This window comes from Tauraco erythrolophus, chromosome 6 (assembly GCF_009769465.1).
Source record: "Tauraco erythrolophus isolate bTauEry1 chromosome 6, bTauEry1.pri, whole genome shotgun sequence".
In the NCBI taxonomy this organism is placed as follows: Eukaryota; Metazoa; Chordata; class Aves; order Musophagiformes; family Musophagidae; genus Tauraco; species Tauraco erythrolophus.
Genome location: NC_141470.1, coordinates 29205405 through 29231374, shown reverse-complemented (window position 1 = coordinate 29231374; position 25970 = coordinate 29205405). Strand labels below are relative to the sequence as shown.

The following is a 25970-nucleotide window of genomic DNA, read 5'->3' as shown; positions in this document are numbered from 1 at the left end:
ACTAGATGACCTTTGAAGGTCCCTTCCAGCCCTAACCATTCTATGATTCTATGTTCAGGTGGTGATCTGGCTGCAGGAGGAGGAGGCAGCCCTACCTTCTGCCCCAGGTCAGAGGCCAAACGACAGCCATGCTGCAGAGGAATCACGTTTTGGTAGCTGGGCTTTAGGCTTTAAGATGGAGTTATGTCAAAGCTCCCCCGTCCCTGAATGGATGCTGGTGAGTCCCTTGGGTCCTGCACGTAAAACAGTTGTCTGTGCTTCCAAACTGTGAAGGGGACACCTAGTCCCCCTCACGAGGCTGCCCCAGGGGTATCTGTGCGTGGTGACCCTGTGGACGTGTGCTTGTTTCCACGCTGGCCCAGGAGTAACATCTCTTTCCAGTTTGTCTGGCAGGAGCCCAAGACTCCTGAGAGCAAGCAGGGCTGTGTGCCTTGGAGGGCTTTGCTTGCTTTCCTCTGGAGGAGCAGCTGATGTCCTGGGTCTTGGCCAAGAACTAATACCATTGCCTCAACGACAGTCAGCTCCGTGATTTGAGAAACACTGATGGGACCTGCTCTGTCTTTGAAGTTTGAACTGCTAAAGCGGTGCCGCGCACCCCAGCCAGGGCTGTCACAGATGGTAAACAGGAGCATGGTGGGCATGCAGGGAATACAAAAAGTTTCCTGGGCAAGTACAGAGGTGGCCATGGGACCTAAAAATACTGGTGGTGTCCACTTCTGTGCATGGCACAACCTCTACGGTTTTCTGAGATAGCCTGCAAAGCATGGGGAGGAGAGGCAGGAGAAAGAAATCTGCTACTCGGGCTGGTGGGGAAAGGTAGCAGCGAAGAGCATTCTTTCAAGATAAGGTGCTGCCTGGGACACAGGTGGGTGCAAGAGTGGGTCTGCCTGTTCTAGGGAGAGACCTGCAACCCCAATATGTGTTTTTCCCCACCTTATGCCTGTGGAACGTGTGTAGAAGCTGCTTTTTCTAATCCCCTTTGCTGTACTTGCAGCCCTGGAAAGCTCCAAGAGGGACAGGGTCTGTGCTGGGGCTGCCAGACCTGTTGCCAGCCGAGCGCTGCAAACCTGCGGGGAGTGGGGGAGCACAGCCTGGTTTTAGGAGATGCTCCTGCTGCCTCCAGGCGCGCCCCCGCTGCGGAGGAGACCCTTGCGAATGGCCCTGTGCGCCCAGCCCCTCGCCCTGGGCTGCTCTCTGCCCGCTCTGCCAGGCGGCCCCGGGCCTGGGAGAGACCCCGGCCACCCCCTGCACCGGAGGATTTGGAGCCGCTGCCGCCGCTTGCGGCACATCTGCCCGGGGAGGCGCTGCCTCCAGCTGCGGGCACAGCTCGGGGGGAGCGATCCAGATGTGGGCACATCTGCCCCGCTGGCGTCTCCCAGGGCCCGGGCGGTGCGGCTGGGGAGGGGGTGCGGGGTGTCGCCTTCGGCTGTTGCTGCCGGGGCTCGCGGGAAGGAGCCCCCCGCCGCGCCCCCCGATCCCCTCCCCTCCCCGGCGGCAGGTATGTCCCTCCCCGCTGGCCCTGCCAGCATCCCCCTCCCTCCATCCCTCCTTCCCTGCCTCCTTCCCTGCCTCCACTCCCTCCCGCCCGCCCTCCGCCTGCATGGAGAGAGCCACAGAATGGCGGAGCGAGAGAAAGGAGCCGCATCCCCGCCCGCCTCCTCCCCTTTCCTGGGACTGCACCTCGCCTCGCCTCCCAATTTCAGGTACCGGCCGCCTCCTCACCCCGGGACCCCCGCGGGGCTGCCCCTGCCCCCCGCCCCGGGCAGCGCTCCGCAACCGCTGCAGCCCCCCGCCCGCACCGCCGCCGCACCGGGCCCCCGCCTCGTCCAGCGCTTCTGCCTCCTCCCCGCGCATCCCTTCGGCCTCACCCCAACCATTGCTTCGCGACCCCCCCGCCACTGCTGGACCCCCACCGCATGCATCAATGCATCACTTCAGTCTCCCATCACTGCTTCAGCCCACCCACCCCATATGTTGCTTCAGCCCCCCCACTCCCAAACCATATTGGCCCTCACCCCATATACCATTGCAGCTCACACCAGCCTCCTGCTTGGCCCCATGCGCCCCTCCAAACCTCCTGGTCTCCTCTTCAAACACCTCTTCCTCACCAAAAAAAAAATGCTTCATCTCTTTCCTCACCCCTAGGAAAGCCTTTTTCTAGCCCTTTCCTCGAAATCTCAGGTGCTCCCTCTTCCTCCCCACCCCAGTGAAACAGGAACCCCAAGTGATACGGTGAGAGAGGGCCAGGATTGATCCTCTTGGCAATACCAAGTGCTCCCATCGATTTGGGATGCAGGGGGCTGCCTCTCCTCCAAAACCCAGCAATGCTGCTCACGGGGATTTCCAATGGTATGGGCCAGGCCAGGCATGGCCGGAGGTGCCGACCTGTGGAGGCCAAGGGCTTCAGAGCCTCAAATGCCTCCTGATGGCAGCCCGGGAGTGGGAATGTGCTGAGTGGGTAAGGGACCTGTGGGTGCGGTGCCTGGCAGTGCCCAGTGTTGCTTGCTTGCCATCTGGGAGAGGCTTTCTGATTCTCGTGGCTGTGCCAGCATCAGCCATTGCTCCTTGCTCACCTCTAGCACCTAGGGGTGCTGTGGTGGAGCTGGCTGAGAAGGGAGGATTGGTACCGGCTGCTTTGCTTGGTGAGATTTTGGGAAGAGAGAGGAGGGGCTGGTCTCTGCCTGGGGCCACAGTTGAGCTCATGTGTGCCTCTGGCAGGCCCCGGCCTCTGAGGCTTGGGGACTAGCGGGTCCCTGCGAGGTTGCAGGCAGGTGTAGATGAACTATGGTGGTGTTCAGGCAATTTCCCCTGAAGGGCTCCTCTGCTCCCAAATCCCCTTTGCCGAGTGGCTCCAGGGCTTCAGCAACTGCTTCCTATTGCAGCGCTGCATGCGAGAGCTGCTGGGAACTGTTGCAACATGGCTGGGTAAACCCTGCAAATTGAGCCATTAAATGCTGTCTCTGGAAATGGCCACCATGGAGAAGGGGCTTGACCACTGAGCCAGGGGCCTGAGGCTGAGCTGCAAAGCAGCTCGGGGCCTGTGAGATGATCGAGATGCAGCAGCTGTCCCCTGTGCACCCTTCTGCTCCTCAGCAAACAGTGGTGCTCTGTAAGGGAGAACGAAGTGCTGCTTCTTGCTGTTCCTCAGACCTTCGGAAGGAGAGCCCAGAGCGCTGGCAACCTGCCCCAGGGAAGAACCAACCTCCATGGGGGAGGCTGTGCAGCCAGGCAGAAAGCTGCAGAGTTGAGGCAGGGGTGCAAGATCTTCCCTGGGCACCGAGCTTGTGGTGTGAGCCATGAAGTGGAAGGAGATGCCGGTGATGTCGCTGAGCCTGAGGCAGTCTGGCAGATGAGAGGTGACGTTGTGGTGGGGAGCGGCATGCGAGGAGGGAGGTTCACTTGTGAAATGTTTGTGAGCTGGGTTATGGGACACAGCTTGGGTTGTGTCTGTCCCAGCTCCTGTGTCCCCTCCGCTTGCTGCTTGCAGGACGAGATGTTGCAGCTTTTCTGCTCTCTGGTACGTGTGCCCGCTCTTCCAGCTCCCTGAGTGGCATCATGATGGCCCCAGTGTGAGGTGATAGGTTGGCTTGAATCGAGACAGGACTTGGTCCTGGCCAGCGAGCATCCCGATGGGATGGGATGTGAAGTTCTGAAGAGGCCAGTGATGGTGGTCTGGCAGATTCTTATTGCTAGCGATAGTTTGGTGTTGTCTGAGAAGAGGTGGGAGGAGAAGGATGGCGAGGTGAGCCCTCCTTTGGCCAGGAGGACCTCCAGAGGTGGCTGCTCATCATGACAAGAACAGCATTTTAGGAGACAGCAATAAAAAACTTCTTCTCACCCAGCATCACCATTGTCCTTAAGCCTCCCAAAGCCTCGTGATCGGGGCTGAGCCCCACGGGGGCTCCTCAATGTCCTTCCCTGGGACACCATATTGCTGCTCCTCACTCTGCCAAGCAGCTTTGCCAGTGCTTTGGGCCAGGCTTTCCTGTGAGGGGCTCTCTGCGGGTGGGTGTCCCTCTGCCCAGTGTAAGAGGGGCAGAGAGAGCTGGCACAACTGGGGTGCAGCTGTGTGCAGGGCCCTGCAGCGCTCGCTGTGCTGCCTGCCCTACTGCCCCCAGGAGCCTGGCTCTGATGGAGCTGGGACCTAGGGGAGTCAGTGACTGATCTCCTCTATCTCTTCATTGTTTCCCCAATCCACTGAGCTGCTGGGGCAGGAGGGCTCCTAGGGAAGGAAACCCTAAGGGAGTTATTGGCATGGGTCAGGAGAGGGGAAAACTACCCCACTCCTTGAGGAGCCCTGTGGGAAATCACAGCCCTTTCCAGTGCCATCACGGGGGCCTCGGGAGGAGAGGAGGTGGACATCTCCTCAGGAAGTTCAAGGAAGCACCTTCAGGCTGAGGCAAAAGTCAATCCCAGCACTAAGGGTTGTTTTATGCGTCCTACCGTGCTCATCCAGAGCCATTGGAAGAGCCTGTTAGGAGGCGGTGAGCTGGGCGTCAAGAGTAGGGCTACCTGTTGTCTTGTGAGGGGAGAGGAAAGGGCTGTCTTCTTCTGATGAGAGAGACGTTTCTTCTCCTCGGTTTAAATGAATCAGTCTCTGTGGCTGGTAGGACAGTCCTGTTTTTCCCACTGGTGCTGGTTGCAGGACTTCCACACGGCTCTGCCTGGGAGCAGCGTATCAGAGTATGGCCCAGGGAGCTGGGCTTGTTGGAGCCCCCAGCTCCATCGTGGCATGTTGCCCTGGCCAAGTCCCCGTGAGGAAAGTCCAGTGTGGCAGCAGTGGGCTGGGGAGGCCATGCTGGAAATCCCCTTTTCCCTGGCAGGAGATGGAGTCAAGGGAGGCGCAGCGGTCAGGCTGGATTATAAGGCTGTTATTAGGGCTGTGACCCAGGTGCTCCTGCTTCTGGCTGGTAACAGCTGCCTCTGCTCGCACACCCACATGTGCTCCCTCGCTCGCAGTTCCCAGGTGTCCCAAGTTTATCAGTTCTCATGCATTCAGCAGGGCTGCCAGCCCCAGGAGCCTCTCAGCACGTCCTTCAGGAGAGCACCCGTAACCTCTGCAGATGCAGGACTCACCCACCCTCGTGGCTGGGGGTCAACCCCCCACATGCCTGCAACGCCATGATGCCCACCTGTAGGGACACGCAGGTGGCACTTCTGCCTGCACTGCTGCTGCTGGGATGGGAAGTTGGCTAAAACACCCATGTAGGTCCCACTCAGACTTCAGCTGCCAATGATGGAGCTGAGGGGAGTCAGAGCTGTTTCATTTTGCTGGTATTTTTAGCCTCTTTGAGAAGCAGGAGAGAAAGGCAGGGGTGTTTACAGCACCAGGAGCGGCGGGGGATAATGGAGAGCCTTCTGTGGATCCCCTAGGAAGTCCCGGAGCATCCATGTGAGAAGAGAAAAAGGCGGGAGTAATACAGAGATAGAGATTTCTCTATTCATCGCATTAAGCAGGGAGGTTTTTGAGCAGACGAGGTGCCTCCAGGCAGAGCTGATAGGGAAGATGGAGCCCTGGATACAGTTATCGGCGATCTGAGAGACAATGAACACAGTATCACGGATGACATTGGCCAGTGGCATGGCACTGGTGGGGCAAGAGCCAGCGGCAGGTTAGCTCAGCAGAGTGGTCCAGGCCACCCAGTGAGCTGGACTCCTGCAAACATCACCCACCTTAATCCAGACAGGAGGAAGCCGAGTCCAGAGCAGCTAGCAGTGCCGGTCAGGCTAGTGGGAGATGCGCCCATCAGCCACAGCCCCTGGGCTGGAGTCTCAAGGAGAACCCCTGGGGTGGGTGCCAGGGGGGCAGTGCTGCGATGGGCAGCAGTGGGGCACGACCCCACTGGATGCCAGAGGGGTGTTATGTGCAGCTGGTGGGGAGGGGAATGCCCTGTCCCCATCTTGAAATCAGAGTGGGCACCTCTTTCCCAGAGCTACTTTTGTCTCCATCCTGATGGGGCGAGGGGCAAACGGCTCCACGGAGGCTCAGGGCTTGCAGCACACTGGTGGGCTGCCGGTGGGTCCCAGAGGCATGGGGGTGACAGAGGGTTCTCTGAGGCCACTACACCAACAGTTTTTTGGCAACACCTGTCAGCCTCTCCTGGGAAAGGCCCCTATTTCCTTCGGCAGAAGAAGAGGGATGGGAGCTGGCAAAGCAGCTCACCAGATATTTCTCCAGCCCTTTGCAGGGATTAGAGGTTGGGGAAGCTCAGGGACGGCCCTGCCTGTGGCGGGAGCGGGGCTGCAGGTTAGGTGGGGACAAATGGGGAAGGGGCAGTGCCCCCGGCTCTGCTGTGCACCAACTGGGCTTGCACCTCTGCTCCTCTTGCTTCCCTTGGCTCTGGGAATGCAGTGCTGGTCCCGCTGTGCTGGAAGTGCTCCAGCCTTTGCGTAGGTGAGCGGATGCGCTCTGCCTGGGTGCCCCTGTACCCCGCAGTGGATTAGAGGGGCAGAGCCCCTCACGCTTGCCTTGGCTAGCTATGCTGCAAGGGCAGGAGGAGGAAGCCGGGTACTTCAAGCATCCGTGCTGGAGTAACCAGATCCCTGTGCCTGCTGCGGGTGCCAGGGTGCGGGTGCTGGAACAGGAGCAGGAGCCGGGCTGGCTGGCTGGCTGGCAGGCAGCAGCAGGCAGCATCCCCGGCAGAGTGCAGGGACTTGGCACTGGCTCAGCTGGGGAGGTTATTTTTTTTCTATTTTTTTTTTTTTTCCCCTCCAGGACAGCTGATTTCATCTATTTTTAATGAGCTTCCCCCAGGTTGCGCAGTGAGGAGACAGAGCAGCGCCGGCAGCTACGGACTGCGTTGGGGCAGGCGGAGGGGCAGCAGGCGCCCAGGGCTCAGCCGGCACCTCCCTTACGCCTCCTCACCCCAGGCTCGGGGGTCTTTTTTGGGGTGGGAGCGTGTCCCCCAGGGAAGGGGGGTCCTCCTCAATGCAGCTGCCCTTGAAAATGGAGCCAAGCACGGAGGAGGAGCGCTGGCTGGAAGATCAGTGGGAGAAATGGTAGGGGACCGGCCGGGCCTTGGGGAGGGGGGGCTGTCCCCATGGGCGTGCAGGGGGACGAGGGGCAGCCCCTCACCCCTAAGCACATCACCCTCCTCCGCAAGCGATGGCCACGGGGCGGGAGCAAACTTGGCACCCACTTGAGCTCAAAGTTTTTCCGGCTGCGCAGGGAGCTGCGTGGCAGCTGGGCACCGGAGCGGCAAAGGTGACTGGCTGCATCCTGCCATGCACCAGCATCTGCAGGCAGGGCTGGTGCTGGTCAACTGCGCGTCGTCTCCCCGTCCCCAAGAGCATGGACAGGGCTGGCTGTCCCCTTCATGGAGTGGGGGATACTTCCACCCACCCCAGCAGCTCCACAGAGCTGGGGAGCCTCTGCTAGCCCCTCAGCAACGTTGTGCCTCTTGCCGGGACCCCACAGCACCCACTGTGCTCCCAAGCCATGGGGGATGGAGGGGCTCTGAGCATTAGCAGATGATGGTGTCCCACCCTGGTGACCCACGTAACCAGAGAAGAAATCGATTTGTGCTTTGAAGGCTCGTCATGAGCCTCCTGCTCCGTGTTCCCTCCCTTCTATGGGCAGCAGCAGGAGATGGGCAGGGGGGGTCTGGACACCCCACCTTGCGCTGAAGGCTGCATCCGTTTTCCCCCTGAAGTTCCCATGCGCACAGCTGTTCCCGGCCACCCTCACCCTAGGAGCCCACCACTGGCAGGGTCCTCAGAAACATGGAGGGGAGATGCCACTTCCCCCATGGGCTTCTCCTACTCCATCCTCCCGCCAGGGCCAGGACAAGGGAGGTGCCGCCCCTCGACAGCACTGGCTTGGTGCCACTGCAAGGGGGGAGCTCCCCAAGGTGTGCGAGTGATGCTTAAAGCGAGGGTGGGAGTTCTGCAGGTCCCAAAATACCTTTCTCCTTCCTACCCCACTGGTGACCCTGCCAGACTCAGCATGGTGCTTGCACCTGAGCATTTCCCAGCCCAAGGAGCTGGAAGCAAATGGACAGAGCAGCAGACGAAGCTACACCCACAGCCACTCCAGACAAAACTCAGGGGGGCTGAGTTAGTTAGCAGAGTTGTTTTGACCTGGGATCTTTTATTTATCCCCGTGGTAATGAATAACCGAGAGGAGCATTGCGGTACCACCACGGAAAAATGTTTTAAGGCACAGGAGCCAGGAGCATCTTGCTGACCCCCAGGGATGCAAGGAAGCATGCAAGAAGTCCGCTCATCAGCACATTTCCAGCCACTAAAACGATGTCTCTGTAAACTTTTTAAAGGGGTATAATAAGCCCGAGGCCGCACAGACTTCACAGCACTGACGGCCATGGGGGTGCCCGCAGTCACCCCAGGGAGCGCATTCGGCACAGAGGGAAATCGCTGCCCTCTCTTACTGCAGAAGCTTGGGCTAGGACATCGCTCCCAGCTGTGGCTCCAGGGCTGGTCGTGCCACAGCCAGCGGGTTTGTGGTGCTTGCGAGATCTGTGGATCTTCATTTGGTCACCTGTCCCAGCGGGTCCATCCTCCCTCCTGCTGTGCCCTGCCAGGACCCTTCAGCCCTTCCCCTCCTTGTAACCCCAATCTTTGCCCCATTGGGCGTCTGTGCCCAGCTGGGACAACCCCAGAGCCTCTCTGGGATGGTGGGAGCTAAACGTCCTAGGAACACCTGGCTGTGCTGCCTGTCCTGTCCTCTCCCAACCTGCATGTCCCTGCTGACTTTGGTCAGGCAGGGGCTGTTTTGGGGCATGCTCCTTCTGCCTCCTCACAGATGCAGACCATGCCAAGCCCAGCTGTTCAGAGGCAACGACCCATCCCCTCCAGAATGAACCCCCTTCCCAGTGGGTGACCACCCCATCTCTGCTCCCTCCAGGCTCACCCATGATATCAGCCTTGAAGAATTTGAGGATGAAGACCTCTCTGAGATCACCGATGAGTGTGGAATCAGCCTGCACTGCAAGGAGAGCCTGGCCACCCGGGTAAGCGGGATGGGGATGGGGACAGGGATGGGAACAGGGACAGGCAGAATGTCCCAGTGGGACTGGTGGGACTGATAGTGCTTATGCAGGACCGCCAGATCCATTGGTCACCAATGCTTCCTCAACCTGCCCATTGCCATGACCTCAATCTCCTCCAATGAGCAGTGCCCTCTCCTCACCATGGTATAGCACAGACCCTTTCTGAGCCAGCCAAACCCGGGACACAAAAAAGCATCTCAAAAGCTGGTGCCTTTTGGTCCCCACTGTGCTGGAGGGATTTGAGTGTCTTCACCCAAACCTAAGGGTTTGAATGCAACTGTGGGCTTGCCCCCCATTGGAGCAGCATAGCCAGCGAGCCTCTGGCACCTGATGGGCATCCTTAGGAAGCAAGGACGTGTGCGAGGTGGCACCAAGGGTCCTGCACAGGCAGTGCCTCCTGCCCCCACGTGCATTTCTGGACCTGGAAATGCGGCTGGGCTGTCATGGTGAGAGCTCTCCTCCGCTCACTCCAGGTGTTACTTCTGGCTTCTTTGCTGCCTTTAGCGAGAGCTGTCCTTGGGCATTTCAGAGGTGGAGCAAGCATGAGACCTGGTGCGCCAGTGAAATGGGGATGGCGGAAGCAGCTCCAACCCCAGCAGGCAGCAGGTGAAATAAAAAAGGGAGCCGTGAAGCCCATGCAGATTCTGCAGATGGGTCTCCCATCCACCTTTATCACCCCAGGGCACACTGTGGAGACCTCAACAGAATTTGCACCACTATTTGAACTGCCTGAGAAGGCCACAGGGGCAGAAACATGGAAATAAACTGAGAATTACACTGGGTTTGGAAATACACAGGGATTCTGCAGTTTGCCATGTGTTTCATGCTATAGGGATGCAAATGCTGGAGTAGCAACCAAATGGTTTGAGAATTGTTTCTCAGGAGAAATATTTCCTTTGCAAAACTGATAAAGACCCAACAAGGAGAGGAAAGGCAGAGGGATTTGTCACAGATTTAAAATTAGAAAGTAAATTTGTGGCATTGGGAATGCCTTGCTGCAGACAGGAGGGCACAGACAGACCTCATCCCTCAGAGATGAAGGTGTCCTGCCATGCTCGCTGGTCTAATTCAGGACCTTCCCAGCAGAAATTTGGCTGCTCCTGGAGACGGGGCTGCCGCTCCACGTCTCTGCTCCAGCTGCAGCCTCCTCCTGCACTGGGATGTTATTGCCAGAGCAGGACGAGGAAAGCCTCAGGCTCGTGGGCTGTGTACTCCAAAGGAAAAAGGTGCAATGCTGGATGCAGAAGCAAAGGCCAACCCAGTGCTGGGTGTTCATGAGGGAACAGCCGCAGTAAGGGCAGGGCGTTGGGAAGATCCTCCTGCCTGCAAGAGGTGAGGCAGACAGGGGCTGTGGTGCGTTGCTGGACACTTCCCATTAGCCATCCCAGTTCTCTTCTGCTTATAGCACCACTGGGTTCTCAGGACAGGAGTTCTTTGTTCTTCACGGAGTGCCTGCCCTCAGCTGAGGTTTGGCAGGGGGAGAATAAGAAGGTGAGGGGACCTGCAGCTCAACTGCTGCAGCCCTTCCTTGAAAGTAAGGAAAAACAGATTGTTTCACCCATTTAAAACAGTTTCCCGAGAGGTTCCTGCATCCCTGTGCTGTGAATCAGAGACCTGACCCTCAGCAGAGGGTTTGCTCGGGCTCCAGCAGCGAGCCTCACGCCTTCCCCGGGGACAGCTTGGAGCTGCTCTACACCAACGCCCGAATGCACAGAGGGTCTGATGGGGTGGAAGGGGGATGCAAGCCTGCGCCCGCGCAAGCAATGAGCTCTTCATAAACACAGCGAAGGAAGAAGCCCACCACACTCAGGAAAATGCCTGCTAAAAATAGGTCCAAATGGTTGATATGGGACACGGAGGATTCCTGAGGAGCAGAACTGAAAGCAGCGACAGCAACGGCTTCGAGGGAGCTTTTCAATCCCAAATGTCGAAGGCGAGAGCCAGGGACCTTTCCAACCCGATCGCCATCTGGAGCGAGCTCAGGGCAATGGGGTAGCAGGATCTGCCTGATGAAAGCTGCCAGGCCCAGAGGGAGCGGCTTGGCCGGGTCTGCGCTCAGCGCAGGGGCCAGCAAACCGGCAGTGACCCACCACCAGTGTCAGCGAGATAATTGCATCACGTGGGGATAGCTGGCTTGGAGAGTGAGCCTGATGCCGGGGCCGGGGGTCCCGCTCTGACACCCTGCTCATGGCAAGCTCCCGGTGCCGACGCTGCAGAGCACCTGTGGTACGTAGGATGGAGGGTTGGCCCCAGTAGAGGAGGGTCTATAAATAGCATCCAGCCGCTCTGAGCTTCCTGACCCAGAGGCAAGTTTCCTGACAGATGGGCAGACACAGCGCCTGTCCCAGCAACAAGCAGGAAAGCACCAGGAAGGAGTGAGGAGACAAACCCCGCTGGAGGGCTGGAGACAGCGGCTGCTGGATGGGGACAGCTGGTGATCTGGGTGAGGCCGAGGCTGTGGCAAAACCTCATGGCAGGAATGGGCAGCCGGTGTGGAGGTGAACACCGAAACAGAGGTGGGGTTTGGTGGTTTTTTTTGGTCCTGGAAAAATGAAGATGACTTCATTGTGGGCTATTTTAGCAGCTTTCCAGAAATAGTGGCTTAGACACACAGAAACTGCACGGAGGCGTAGATCGATGTTTATGCGAGAGGGAACTCTATACGATGATGAGGACTGCACCTCGCAGATGGGAGACCACGCACCAAGAACAAGGAATATTCTCAAACAGCTGAAACACCCCTTAATTTCAACAAGAAGACCTGGGTGAATGAAACCTGGGAGCGAAGCGAGGGGTGGGCTGAGGGGAGCCCTGAGCAGAGGGGCAGAGCTGCCTTTAGGGGTGCTGAACAGCAGGGCAGGGGGCTGGCTGGGGAGGAGTGGGGGCTGCCGGCGCAAGAGGTGCCACCCCTGCCTTGCAAACGGCAGCCCCAGCTCCAGCAAGGCCCTCGGGTGCATGGAGAGGAACAGTTGCAATGGAAGCGCCGAGCCTTTGGGTTTGACCTCGGTTTGGTGGCTTGGAAACCTGGGGTGGCTGTCCCTGGTTTCAGCAAGATGGATCCCAGCAAACAATGAGGCCGCAGTTAATAGAAGCTTGGTGCCTCATCTTGATTCCAGGAGCTACAGAAAATGGTTAATGCAGAAATGAAAAAAAAAAAAAGGAAAAAATAAGAAATATCCTTCTTGGAAATACCTGCAAGCATGAGAACAAGTGCCCAAAGGAAAAGAGACGATTCAGAGCTATGCTGAGCCTTCGTGGTCTGCATGAAAAGGTCTGAACCAGCTGTGAAGATACAGACATGTGAAGGAAAAAACCAAAACGCTTTGGTTTTCCAGCATAACAAAACTGCTGGAAATGCCGGGCTTCCTCTTGATGTTTGCCATCGCTGATCCAGTGTGCTGCTGGCAGCAGCCACCTTGGAAAGGCCAGCGGGACCCACTGCAAAGGGGGAAGCAGCTGCCATGAGCCGGCCAACCTGCAGATCCGGGGGCTGGCGGGGAGCCGGCTGCATGAGCTGGGAGCAGACGATGGAACAGCAAGGCAGCTGCATGCTCCCTGCGGCTTTTCAAAGGCTGGCCTGTGAAACCGCCACTGTGATCCATCGCCAGCTGTGGCTGCGCTGGGCTGGGGGCAGAGAGGCTTCTCATGGCCCTTTGAAGCTGGGAACAAGGCAGTCACAGCCAAGTGGTAGGGGAGAAGGGATGCAGTTGTCCCCACTGTTCAGCAAGTCCCACTTGCTTCCCTGTGCTCATAAAATGCTTTTCCCAGGTGAAGGTTTTCTTCTTCCTCCTCCAAGAGGGAAGGCTACAGGGGTGGAGGAGCAGGGAAGAGCCTTTCACCTGCTCAACCATAGCGGGTAGGGACCAGGGACAGTCAAGCAACATTTTGCATATCGCCCCACTCCCCTTGCAAGAGCCTTTCATTCCTAGCGAAATGAGCAGCATCCACCCCTTCCTGGGGTCAGCAGCAGCTTCCCTGCAGGCGGTTCCCCTGGCTAGACCAGTGCTCCCAGGGGTGCTCCCAGCACCTCGCAATTGCAGCAGGACTGGAGCTGCTCCAGCCCCCTGGGGCCCATGGACCATCAGAGACCGGTTGCTGGATACTGGGACTCCTTGCCATTGGGATGGCACCATGCGAGTGGGAGGTGGCAGCAGCAGGAGTGCCAGCATCGTGGCCATTTCAGGGACAGATCTGTAATAGAGATGTGAACCTCCCTATGACGGCATCAGGGTCCAGGTGTGCATCTTGTGTACATCCCACACCAGGATTCAGGCACTGATACTGCTCTCCCACACTCCCTAATCTTTCCCGCAGGCTGAAGGGACTTTGAGGAGTGACCTCACTGTCGCATCTGTACTGAGTCATGAGCATGCTTGGGCTGGCCTTAGCTCACATGAACTTGTTCCTAGAGGGGTCCCAAGGCAGCCTGTTCTGGTGGGGCAGTGTCCTTCCAGTTAGAAAGGCATCTTGACATCTAGTCCCTGCCTTCGCTTTGCAAGTCCCACTCGGATGGTAAGGTGATCTGTTGCTGTGTCGTTTCAAAATCTCGTTGTTGTGCTACAGTCCATTACTAAGTACCTACGGTGATTGTAGCTTCCTCCTGGCTATTGAACCTGGAATGGTACATCCCTCCTAGGGCACACTTTTTTTCAAAACAGGTACTGGTTTGCTTTTCTGCATCCTCCTGGGACTTTCCCTCCTCTGTGAGTTTTCTGGGTGATTGCTACAGCTACAGGATTACTGAGGCAGCATCGTTAGCAGTCTAGGTTGAACATCACCAGCTGACTCAAACACTCCTACCTCACCTAGGTACAACCTATTTAGGCAGCATTTCCTCCTAGTTCTTTTCCTTTGCTTCTGCTTCCTTTGTTAAAATCCATGTGATTTGCCACAAGCAACTGGCAGGATCTGCCACGGAAATGTAGAACTTGTTGTATGAAGGCTAACATTAAAAACAAGGGAGTTAAGTGTTTTAAAGCCTTGAGAGGATGGGTTTTGGTGGCAGTGCTCCTCCAGGTGCTCACCCAGTGCCTGCCAGGACTGCAGCAGGGACCCTGGGGTGAAATGGCCCCCATGAGAGGGGTCATACTGTGCCTGCAGCAGGCAGAGCCCTGCCTGTGCCAGCTTTAGTCCGACAGTTTAGGAGCTGGTGGTAGCAAGAGCTCTTGGAGGGGCTGCCAGAGCTGCTGGGGCTGTTTCTTCTTCCACAGCTCAAGGGGCATCCTCCATGCAGCTGGAGACATGGAGAGCATCAGCTGCAAAGAAACCACCCTTCTCCACCTCTGCCCGCTGACGAGCTTTCCAGTCACCACAAACAGCTGATAATACAGGGAATTCGAGTGGCTAATGCCAAGTCACAGCCTTTATTGCTGGCTGCAGCAACCTGTGAGCGTGCAAGCTCTGGTTACCACAATAAAGGCAGCTTGGGAAGGAAACCGTTGGCCTTTAAACCTGCAGCTGTGGGAGGACATCGGTGTCTCTTTGGCCAGCGACACAGCCACGAGGGCATCCCTCCTCGCAGCCCTCACAGGCCATGGCGGCCACCTTGCTCCAAGGGTGCAAGGGGTAAGAGTGGGGCTGTCCCCTGGCCAGAGCAGAGCCACTGCCAGTGGGTGACTGGAAAGCTAATGCCAGGTTGCTGGCTCATCGGGCATCCTGTCTGCGTGGCTTTGTGTCCCAATATGTACCAATGCAGGGGGTGTGAGAAAAGGTTTGTTCAAGATGATGTTGCCACAGGGAAAGCAGCTGCTGTCCCCAGATGCCTAATGGGCGTTACAGGGAAGAAGGAACCTGATTCCTCTCAGAGGTGTGCAGTGAAAATGTCAACCCCGTAGAGAGAAAAAGTAGTAGTTGTGCGGCACTGGCACCAGTGCCTGATGTGGCAGTGGGTTCTCTGTCCATGAGGATATTCAGGGAAAGCCCCAAGTGACCTGCTCCGGGCAGGGGCTGGTCCAAACCTGCAACCCAAATGATTGCCTGCTTGTTTGGAGTCCCAGGTGCCAGAACAGGAACCAAGAAAGGGCATAGTCTGCCTTGGGAGAAAGAATCATAGGACAGCCCAGGCTGGATGGGACCTCTAAAGGTCACCTGGTCCAAACATTTTCGGGAAAGAGAGCCTAGATGAGATCATCAAGCACCCTGCCCAGTGACACCTTGAAAACCTCCAGAGATGGGGACTCTACCATGTCCCTGTGGAGGCTGTTTCAGTGATGATTGTTCTCACTGTAAAAAACACGTCCTTGTTATGTCGAGATGAAACCCGTCTGCGCACATTCGTGCGCTTGGTGGGGAATGTGACAGTTACGTGTACCTACCGGCACCTGCCGGGAATGCGGTGATGGGGGGATCCCGTCACCCGGGGACAGCGAGGGAGGACGGATGCTGCCCCGCGCCTGCCTGGGGCGCCGGGGAGGGGGCGCGGGGCTTTCCGGCCGCGGGAATAACATCCCTGCCCCTTTAAAAGGAAGAGGCCGCCGGGTGTCGATGCTGCCGCACCGGCGCCGGCCCCCCCTTCCCCGGCCCCGGCGGGAGGCGCGGCGGCTGCCGGCCCGCCCTCCCTCCCTCCCGGTGGCCTGATCGCGGCCGCTAATCCCGGCAGGGCCATGTGAGCCGGCAGGGCGGCGGGGCCCGGGCGGCGGGCGGCGGGGAGGCCAGCCGGCTGCAGGCGGAGATGCTCCAGCTCGACCTCATCGACGCGGCGGGGGACGCGGCGGCCGAGGAGCAGACGGCGCCCGAACCGCTGCAGAAAGAACCCCCGGCCGGGACCACGGATGTCTACAGGCCGAAGCGACCCACAACTCTCAACCTCTTCCCGCAGGTGCCTCGCAGCCAGGTGAGGCCGGGGCGGGGAGGCGAGCAGGCCGCGGGGATCCCGGGAGGAAGAGGAGGATGCTCCCGTCGCGGGGGCTTTTGTCTCGGAGGGATGTAGGAATGGGTGGATGCGAGGATGGATGGATGGATGGTGAGGCTCGGCTGCAGAGATGGCTGGGAGAGGCTCCGCTGCCCCAGGCCACTGGGGCGGGGGGATGCCATGCCTGGCGGGGCAACCGCCTCCCCGGGGGTCCCTGCCCGCCGCCACCCGCATCCCCGGGCCGACCGTGACGCGGGCTCGGTCCCTACTGCAGAAGCGGAGGGAGCGGTCTGCAGGCCCGGGAGACACGGGAGGGGACACGGGGACGTGCTTGCTCGCTGCCGTGTCGCCCCCGAGCACTGCCGAGCACCATGCTGGGCAGGAGTTGGTGAGGGGGCTTAGGGGCTGGGTGGGTCCTTCTTCCATCCCTGCTGCTGGAGTGTGGAGGGAACAGGCGAAGACAGGGCAGGGCTGAGCTGTGCCCCCAACAGAGGCCAGGGGGCAGAGTCAAGGTGAGAGCCGGGAAGGGACCCCGTAGGGATGGAGAGCAAGTGAGGCATGGTGTACAGAATGCATGAATGATCCATCACGGGACAGGGCACCAGGCCATGGGGCTGGCGAGCCCGGGGCAGCACCACTGGCCAACAGCTGGCTGGGCTCCAGCCCCAGGCCGGGAGAGCGCCAGCCCCAGGGCAGGACGGGGACAGCAGGTGCCCCGTGCCCAGCAGTGGGGAGTCGGCAGCCTCCGCTCCTGAGCAGCAGCAGCACCCGGCAAAAGAAGCATTAGTGTCAGTGCCCCGTGCAAAATTTGAGAGACAGAACGGCAACGCCCAAAATGGTGGCTGGGAGGATGAGGGGGTTCCGTTGTTTCACTCGCTCTCAGATTTTGCATGAGGTTTTTGGATGGTTTTCCCCAAGACTGCCTGCCCCATGCAGCCTTGGGTTTGCTGTTGTCCCCAGGGTGGGTGGCATTTCAGTGTCCCACATGGTGACCCTCTGAGTGGCAGCCAGAGTCCATTTGCCCCATCTCTCCTGCAAACTTCACAAACCCATGCAAGATGCGCGATGCATAGGGCTATTTTTGCCACCCTCCTGCATTCAGCCGTGCCTCCTGCCAAGTAAGAGGATTTTTGTCACGGTGACGTTCAGCTGAGGAGCATGGAGCGAGAGGCAGGTGTCCCTGTGGGTGACAGATGGGTAGTAGTCGGAGCTGGGTGTCACCAGCCCAGCACTGGCAGCTGATGCCAGCTCTCTGCCTGAGGCCACGAGTGGGAGGAGGAAGAGGAGGAGGAAGGCACAGAGCCAAGATGGGAGCCCTCGGGGCAGCTGGCACCGGAAACAAAGGCAGCAGGGCTGGGGAGGCAGGGGGGGGCAGGGAGTCACACTGAGCATAATACACAAGGGGACAGCAGCAGCCTTGTCCCACCCTGCACAGGGACCCCGAGGAGCAAGTGGTACGTGGAAGCCACATCCAGCTGGGCGGACAGGGGACAGTAGAGCTCCCCACCCCCAGGCAGGAGGCCTGCAGAGAGAGATTTTGGTGTGACGGGGTTGCATAGATGGTGAGCTGGGGAGGGGGAGCTGATGGTCCACCTCGAAGGGAGATGCTGGAGGCTGTGAGGCCACAGGCATAGGCGGAGCTGAGGACATGGGGAACGGGAGATGGGGGCTTTGCTGCAGCTGGCAGTGGGAGCTCAGAGCCAGCGAGGATGAGGGCACAGGGCTGGGGCATGGCTTGCCGGGGAGGGCAGCACTGTCGGTGGCATCTAGCAAGAAGCAGAAGTGCTGGGGTAGGCTGGCTGTAAGGTGCTTGGAGCACCTGTCCTGGATGCCTACCTGTGGCCAAAGGTAGGCAGGTACCTCTGCCCACATGTGGTGCTCCAAGGAGAGGACAGGGTGCAGGGCATCCCTTGGGGATCAGCCTGAGCTCTGTCTCCACCTGTGCCAGACCCTCCTGCACCCTCCTGGCCTGCCCACCTCCCTCCTCCTGCAGGTGGTCAGAAGAGGGACCATTGCCATGTGTCCTCTCTTAAATGTCCAGCCAGGGCACCAGGCTGCCCTCCTGTGCCTCCAGCCTCCTGGTGCTGGGCAGAGTGTGCTTGGGCAGAGCACCATCCCACCGTCTGCTCCAGCTTCTCCTTGCAGGGCCGGAGAAGCAAGGCTTGCTGATGTCTTGGTTGCTGCTGGGCTCTCTGTGAGAGTCATCCCAGGTGGGTGGCCTGGGATGAAAGGAGCATCTCCAATTTCCCAGGAGCTGCTGGGACTGGCTAGGTTCATCCTCTAAGACCTTGTGAGTGCCTCTCCACCTTGGCTGGGCGTTACAGACCCCAGACCACCCTGGCCCTGTGGGATGAGTGGGCTTGGTGGGCTCTGCCAGCTGCATTGCTGCCTGCTGTCGTGGTCCGGGCAGCCAGGCTGGCTCATGTGCTGGCCCCGTGGTACACGGCACGCAGAGGCCGTTGCTGCAGCAGCTAGCCTGGCCCGGATCCCAGCCCGTCGTGTCCCTGGGAAAGGCAAGCGAGGACGCACCGTTATTTGCCTTGGCACAGGACGGGCTTGTGGAGGCCACGCTGGGAGGTTGCCGAAGCCCTGTGGTGGGGAGTCTCTCCGCTCCCCATGCGGAGGCAGGGATCTGGCAGCCATGGTTCAGCAGCCTGCAACTCAGTGGAGTTTCAAGGCGAAGGCTTGCTTTGTGTTGGTGGGGAGGCAAAGCAAGGACGGGACAGCTCCTGCGCTGTGGGTAATAGCTGCAGGCTGGTATAAAGCCGTGAGAAAATCTGGGGAGTCCCAGCAGGGCTTAGTACTTGAGCAAAAACTAACGGCGTGGAAAATGCTGCTGCTGCAGCTGGGGCACAAACAGCCTTGCGGAGATGGGCAGGGAGGACTTGTCCCCTGTCTGCAGGAGGGCCCTTGTTAGAGGGGGACCAGTGGCCTTTGGGACCAGGGAGGGCTCCTCTCCCAGCCCTGCAGATGTGAGGCTGCTGTGGTTCCCTGTCCTCAGGTCTCACAGGAAGGCTGAGCATGTGTTCCCCTGTGCACACACGTGTGTGCACACGCATGGCCGGCCACCCAGGGCAAGGCACAGCACCCACAGAAACTCACCTGAGCATTGGCAGCACGGGTGGTCTGATCTTGCCTCGCCTCTCCGGCTGATCAGGATCAACATCTGCTAGTGGGCTGTATATATATAAGTGTGTGTGCATGTATAGATATGTACCCGTACATATGTTTGTGTGCATATGTATACACCCTATATACACCCAATATGGATGACCAGTAGCAGTAGCTGGCTCCCAGCTGGGCAGCAGCACGTCCCCTGGCCCTTGGGGCTTCCCCCCCATTTCGTAACGTTGAGTGGTCTGCAGGTAGACAGGGCATGAAGGACAGGCGCAAAGCGTGCCTGCCCGCCCAGGTGGGCTCCAGGCAGCCTCAGGTCTTGAATTTTTGACTTGGGGCTGTCCCGCCATGGGCTCCTACGTCTGAGTCTCCCCCAGGGTGGACAAATACATCTATACAGGCCGGGCGTCTGCCTCCTGGCTGGCTTCTGGCCCACCCTGCTCCCACAGCAGCAGCGTGGTGAGATTGGGGCTGGCAAGGGGGTCCCCCTGAGCACCACATGCCCAGGCGAGGGAGTAGCTGTGGACCTGGGGAGGGATGGGTGCTGCCGCCACTGTGCCACACTCTGTTTACTGTTTGCGCTACAAGACGGCTTTGTTCTTCTCCTCAGGACACTCTGAACAACAACTCTCTGGGGAAAAAGCACAGTTGGCAGGAGCGGGTGTCCCGGTCATCGTCCCCCCTGAAAACGGGTGAGCTCTTGGGCTGTTGGCCAGAGGCAGCTTCTTCCACCCTTTTGTGGCTCTCAGGAGCCTGGGACAAGAGTTTCAGAGCAGGAGGTTGGGGAAAACATCCCACATGGATGCAGGGTGCATGTCCATCTTGAGCCTGGGTGGCATCCCTGGCCACCTTGCCTGGCAGGGAGTGTGACCCTCTGCACGGCTGTCAATGCTGCTCTCCTCCCCCTCCAGGTGAGCAGACCCCTCCCCACGACCACGTTTGCCTGAGTGATGAGGTCAATCACCAAAACAGCACAACCTCCACCAAAGACCGGGGCACATCCACGGAGAGCCCGTGCCGGCGCACAGCGGCCACCCAGATGGCACCTGCCTGTGTCGCCTCGTCCCGGCCACCCGAGAAGCACCAGGCCACCAGCCGGGCCCCACCGCACGGTGCCAGCGTGGTGGTGGTGACGACGAGGGGCCCCGAGGCCCACCGGGACCGCATCCGCTACCAGACGGACGTGAGGCTGGAGGCCACAGAGGAGATCTACCTGACACCTGTGCAGAAGAACTCGGACCCCCTGGAGACTGACAAGCCGTTCCTGTCTCAGTCCAGTGAGAACCGCATGTCCATCAGCTCCGACATTGACACCTCCGGCTATTCGGCCCTGGCAGGGAAAACCAACCCCTCCATCAGTGAGGAGGATGAGGTGCTGGACTACATGTCCTCCCCTGACAAGACAAACCTGCCCAGGGCCTCCTGCGGTGGTGGGAGCGGTGGCTCCCGGGCAGGGCACAACCTTCAGAGAGCCTCAGTGAGTTCAGACACCAGCGCCCTCTCCTACGACTCCGTCAAGTACACGCTGGTGGTGGACGAGAACGTGCAGCTGGAGCTGGTCAGCCTCAAACAGTGCTACTCGGGCTACAGCGACGAGAGCGACTCGGCCACTGTCTACGACAACTGTGTCTCCTCGCCCTACGAGTCGGCCATTGGTGAGGAGTATGAGGAGGATGCACTGAAGCGTGACTCGGTCTGCATCTCCGAGGACTCCACCCCTGAGGCGGACATCCACTTCTCCAAGAAGTTCCTCAATGTCTTCATGAGTGGCCGGGCGCGCTCCTCCAGTGAGTGGTGGGCGCCGGGGGGAGAGGGGCTGGTGGCTGCCTGCCTAGGCAGCCCTGCCTGTCCATGGTACGAGGCTGAGAGCACACTCAGGGCCCTGCAGCGAGGTGGAGAACCACCAGCAGGCACCAGCCCCAGTTCTGCTTGCTGCAGTCTCTGGCTTTGTCCCTGGTGGCCAGGGAGGTGAGGGGTGCTTGGAAAAGCCTTGCGACCTGCGGGTGGGGGTGGCCAGGGGTATTTCAGGCTGTTTTTTTTGGCTAGCCCAAGGTATGGCCATGCTGAGTGGATGGCTGGATGATCTTGTGGGTGAACAGCATCCCTCGTGGAGTGTCCCCCCCCTTCTCCCTGAGCCTGGAGGAGCACTGGTGCTGGTGGCTTGCCCTGGCAGGCAAGGCTTCCTGCGGCGCAGCTGGTCCCACAGTGCTGGTGACACTGGCTGTCACAGCTGTGCAGGGTGGCATAGGGAAGTCATGGTCCCAGCAGGGACCACTGGGCACCAGTGCGGTGGCTCTAGCCATGGCTTTCTCTTTTGCGGCACTGCATGGCTTCATCTCCGCCGAGCCACCCCTCAGGAGCATCAGCAGCCTCTTTGGCTTGATGTTCATCCCTTAGTTGTGGTGCTGACCTCTCAACACTGAGATGTCCCCCTCTGCCTTTGTGCTCAGGTGCCGAGTCCTTCGGGTTGTTCTCCTGCATGATCAACGGGGAGGAGCAGGAGCAGACCCACCGCGCTGTCTTTAGGTGAGCTTGCAGGTGTGAGCTTTGTCTCCAGGCTCTCATGGGGCAAAGCCAGTGCTGCCCTCCCACCATGGTGGGGTCAGCCCAAACCCCCGTGTTTCCAGCTTTTGGGAAGCCCCAGGGACCAAACCAGTGCCTATAGCTCGTGTTCTGCCCAGGAGTGACACCTGCCCAGGCTGCTGCAGAGGCAAGACCTCTGAGGGCAGCCGGGACCTCTAGGGGAGCAGCATTGGTGGTGCCATCGGGACACCTTGCCTTAGGTGTCAGGGTACTGCCGCCTTTTGAGTCTCAACCTGCTCAGAAGCTTTATTCAGCATCTCAGGTCTCCATGGCTAATTACACCCTCCAGGGTGCTGCCTGCCTGGGCCGGTGGTGGGTTTTGTGTTGCTCCCCTGCCCCAGCAACATGCCGGTTCTAATGCCTCCCTGCCCAGGTTTGTGCCTCGCCATGCAGATGAGCTGGAGCTGGAGGTGGATGATCCTTTGCTGGTGGAGGTGCAAGCAGAAGATTATTGGTACGAGGCCTACAACATGCGGACGGGTGACCGGGGCATTTTTCCTGCCTACTATGCTATTGAAGTCACCAAGGACCCAGACCACATAACAGGTACCGAGCCTCTGTACGCAACCTGCTGATGTCTCCCGTCTTGTGTCCACCTCCTCTCTGCTAAGCAGAGCCTGGTCCTGAGCAAGGGGATGGAAGGAAGAGCAAGCTGGGCACCTGGCAGGGAGCGATGGGCAGCTTCTGGTGCCATGCTGGGAGCTGGTGCTGTGGGAAGCCTTGTCTGGGCAGGGAAACATGGAGGGGTGAGAATATGGAGAGGGGAGGTGGATCTCAGCCCATGTTCCCAGTCACCAGAGACGATCCTTGCCACGTGCTCTCTCTTCCAGCTCTGGCCAAGAGCAGTGACTGGGTGGATCAGTTTCGAGTGAAGTTCCTCGGCTCAGTGCAGGTTCCCTATCACAAGGGCAACGACGTGCTGTGCGCGGCCATGCAGAAGGTAGTGTCTCACCCCATCCCTGAGAGCAGGAGTGCCTGCTTCTGGCAGCACGGCAGAGCCTCAGTGGGGAAGGGAAAGGGTGAGCCATCATCACTGCTCAGAGTGCCAGGGCTTTCACCTCTCTGTCTTCCCCCTAGATTGCCACTACACGCCGCCTCACTGTGCACTTTAACCCACCCTCCAGCTGCGTCCTGGAAATCAGCGTGCGTGGGGTCAAGATTGCCGTGAAAGCCGATGACTCCAAGGAGCACAGCAAGGTAGTGCCCTGCTCCCCACTCATCTTATCCCTTCCCCGGACACTGGCTTATGGCCCCTGTGCTACAGGTCATGTTTGCATATGAAAATGGAGGATCTCCACCCATCTAAGGGTGTGAGAAACACCATCTGCAGGGTTGTAAGCCCACCTCAGGGTCCCTCACACCCCACGGGCTCCCAGCCCTGGTGCGTACCACCAGCTGATGATGCCTTTGCAGCTGCCAAGCCCATCGCTGTGCTGGGATGCTGCGAGCTGAGCCGCGCTGGTAATCTGTCAGCTGCTCCTGAACCTTTCCGCTACTATTTTGAGCGGTGTCCTCCAGATCTGCCCTGTAATCTCTTTAGCTGGCTAAGGCAGGCTGCCGATTAACGTTCTGCATAAGTAGCCGAGCAAAGCCCAGCGAGATGGTGGGCAGAGGCAAGCGAGGGCTTTGCAGCAAGCCTTTGGGGAACCTCCCCTACGGCTGGGGGTAGGAGCAGGTCACGGCTGCAGATGATGTGGCAGGGAGCTGGGCTGGAGTTTCTACAAGCCCTGCCTTTATCTACAGGATGCCATCAAATTGGTTGCTCTTTAAAACTGTATAAATAATTTCAACACCCAGGCTCGACTGACGTATTTAGTTCTCAGTTATGCATTCATCTTCTAGCTGCTGGTATGTCTGAGAGCCTTTTTAGCGAGGGAGAAGGGCTGTGTGGCCTGGGCAAACACCAGCACTGACCCTGGCCCAAGTACAGCCTAACCCAGGGCCTCCAGGAAACCCCATTGGAGGTAGAGGCGGCCAGGGTGGGAGCCAGCAGGGCTGCCTGCAAGAGCACCCTATGTGCAGGTACTTGGGACTGCAAGGCCCAGGATCAGGCTCAGGTTCATTTCACTGCTCAGTCCAAGTGCATATTTCCAGGAGCCAGAGACTGGCTGCCTGCAGAGTGGTGGAGAGGAAAGCTTTGACAGTAGGTCTCTCTTTCCCTCCTCCCAGGTAAACAAGTGTAGCCATTTTTTCCAGCTGAAGAACATTTCCTTTTGTGGGTACCATCCAAAGAACAACAAGTGAGTAGTGAGGAGATGTGGTGTGACTCCCAACAGCAGCAGCTCAGCTCGGAGGCTTTGCTGCCTTCCTGCTCCCTGGGGCAGCATGACTGGGGCTGGGAAGGGAAGGGGAGGGGAGAGGAGGCTTCCTGGTGCCCTGGTCCCAAGGGCTTCCCTTCCCCGGTGAGCCCAGCACCACAGCTTCATGCAAAAGCAGCCTTTGGATGGGAATTGCATCCCAGCTCTGGGCATGGGTCCGTAGGCTCTAGGAGGATGCAGGTCCCAAAACCCTATGTTCAAGGGTGGGTACACGTTGGGTATGCTGGGGTATCTATGCCTGCTTGTCTGCTGGTCCAGTCACACCCACTCTCTCTGTGCTCAGATATTTCGGGTTCATTACCAAGCACCCTGCTGACCACAGATTTGCCTGTCATGTCTTCGTCTCGGAGGAGTCCACAAAGCCACTGGCAGAGTCTGTAGGGTGAGTCCTGGCTGGGTGGGCAGGGAGGCACTTGTTCCCAAAGGGCAGGAGGAACAAGGCAGCCGGGCTGAATCCTGCCATCTCCCCATACATGTGGGGCTTGGATCTGGCCCTGGGCTGGCATCTCTTTCCTCAAGTAAGAGGTTTGGGGCAGGAGCCAGGGCTGACAGGGCTATGGGCAGTGTATTCCTGACAGCACTGGAACAAGTCCCAGTGCAAGGCTTTACAGGCAGATGGCTGAAAGTCCTGCACTGTGCAGGGGATCAGAGCAAGGATGGAGACCCTGCAGCTCTGATGGCAGCTCTAGGGGCTGACGCAGGAGGGGCCAGGGGCTGGAGGGTCAAAGTGGCCACAGGGTAGGGAGGGAGGGAGGGTGAGAAGGGAAGCAGGGCTCTGTAAATGCCTCATGGGGACGCGGCTCAGCTTTGCCCGGTGCTGTGTTGCAGGAGGGCTTTTCAGCAATTCTACAAGGAGTATGTGGAGTACACGTGCCCCACAGAGGACATCTACCTGGAGTAGGGGCTGGCACAGGCACCTCCTGCACAGCCAGGGCTGCAGTCTCACCCCTTCCCCGTGTCATGCATGGACAAGAGCTGCTTTGAGCCTGGAGGAAGAGCGGGCCCAGGGCAGGGCTCCCCAGGGCACGGAGCGCCACCTCTTTTCGTGACTCCCCTTCGTTGGGCTGGGGGGGACGGGAGGGGGGAGGGCTGGACAAATTGTGTTTATTGTATAAAATATTCTTAGTTTATTCTATTGGAGAAGCACCCGCTGGGTGCCCTGCCTGTCAGCAGTGGAGGGGTGGGCAGCAGCACGCTCGGGCCCTTTCCTGTGGCAGGCTGGGGTGACAGCATCTCCTCCTCGTGACTGTGGCCCAGCTTCCCCGTCACATCCCTCTGGGGTGACTTTTAATGCAGTGGCAGAGTCGGACTCTCGCAGTATGAAGACACAGCAGCTACAGCAAACAAGAGCTACATGCTGGCTCCTGCCTGGGAGATGGGCTTGCCCTGGGCAGGCATTGCCTCTCTGCCAGGCCCTGGAGACAAGGCTGCTGGGTAGGAGTGACAGGGGAAGCCCCAGTATCTCCTCTGTCAGAGCCAGCACCAGGATGAGCTGAAACAGCTTACCCCTGCCTCTGCTCCTGTCTCTGTCCCTCCCCTCTTGTATCTGTGCCCTGGGGAGAGAGAAAAATCCCCCTCCATACCTCCCTGCAGTAACTACACCCTTGGGAGGGGAGCCTTTCTCCACCCTTTTACCCCTCTCCCTCCAGCTGCGGGTGGCAGAGGCAGTGGCAGGGCTGGGCCACCCCAGGGCGGTGGGGCTCAGTGCCCATGCAGAGCTGGGGGCCTGCCAGAAGCAGTGCAGGGAAGGGCTAAAGCCTGCAGGGAGCCGTGTGAAGCACCGGGGAGGAAGAAGAGCTCTCCCGGTCCCTGCAGCCAGCGGTCTCTGTGCTTCAGCTGGATATGCTGTGATGGCAGCAACTATTAAATATGATGGTTCATGGAGCAGGACTGCTGTGCTGTTTGTGTCCCATCACAGTGGGACACAAGGTCTCCCTTGAGACCCCCAAGAAGAGCCGGAGCTTCTCTGGCTTGGTCTGAGAGCCCCAGTTGCAATCCTGGAGGCCAGAGGTCATCGCGTGATGATCAGAAGTGGACCTCTGGAAGTCATCTGCTCCAGTCTCCACCCAAAGCAGAGCTGACCATTACCCTTCC

At 59.0% G+C, this 25970-nt stretch overlaps 1 protein-coding gene across 2 annotated transcripts; it reads left to right on the top strand.

Moving 5' to 3' along the window:
- The first annotated feature begins 1617 nt into the window (after positions 1-1617).
- MAPK8IP1 (mitogen-activated protein kinase 8 interacting protein 1) lies at positions 1618-24777 on the top strand. Of its 2 annotated transcripts, XM_086613424.1 has the most exons (13): positions 1618-1703; positions 8864-8969; positions 10152-10160; positions 15625-15840; positions 19586-19667; positions 19887-20762; positions 21426-21501; positions 21932-22104; positions 22389-22498; positions 22636-22755; positions 23728-23798; positions 24160-24258; positions 24705-24777. In XM_086613424.1, the coding sequence occupies exons 1-13, from the start codon at positions 1618-1620 to the stop codon at positions 24775-24777; spliced, it is 2097 nt and encodes a 698-aa protein (XP_086469550.1). The 2 variants fall into 2 exon arrangements, with proteins under 2 accessions (XP_086469550.1, XP_086469549.1); XM_086613423.1 differs by lacking the exon at positions 10152-10160 and having other exon boundaries at positions 15607-15840.
- The last annotated feature ends 1193 nt before the right edge of the window (positions 24778-25970 follow it).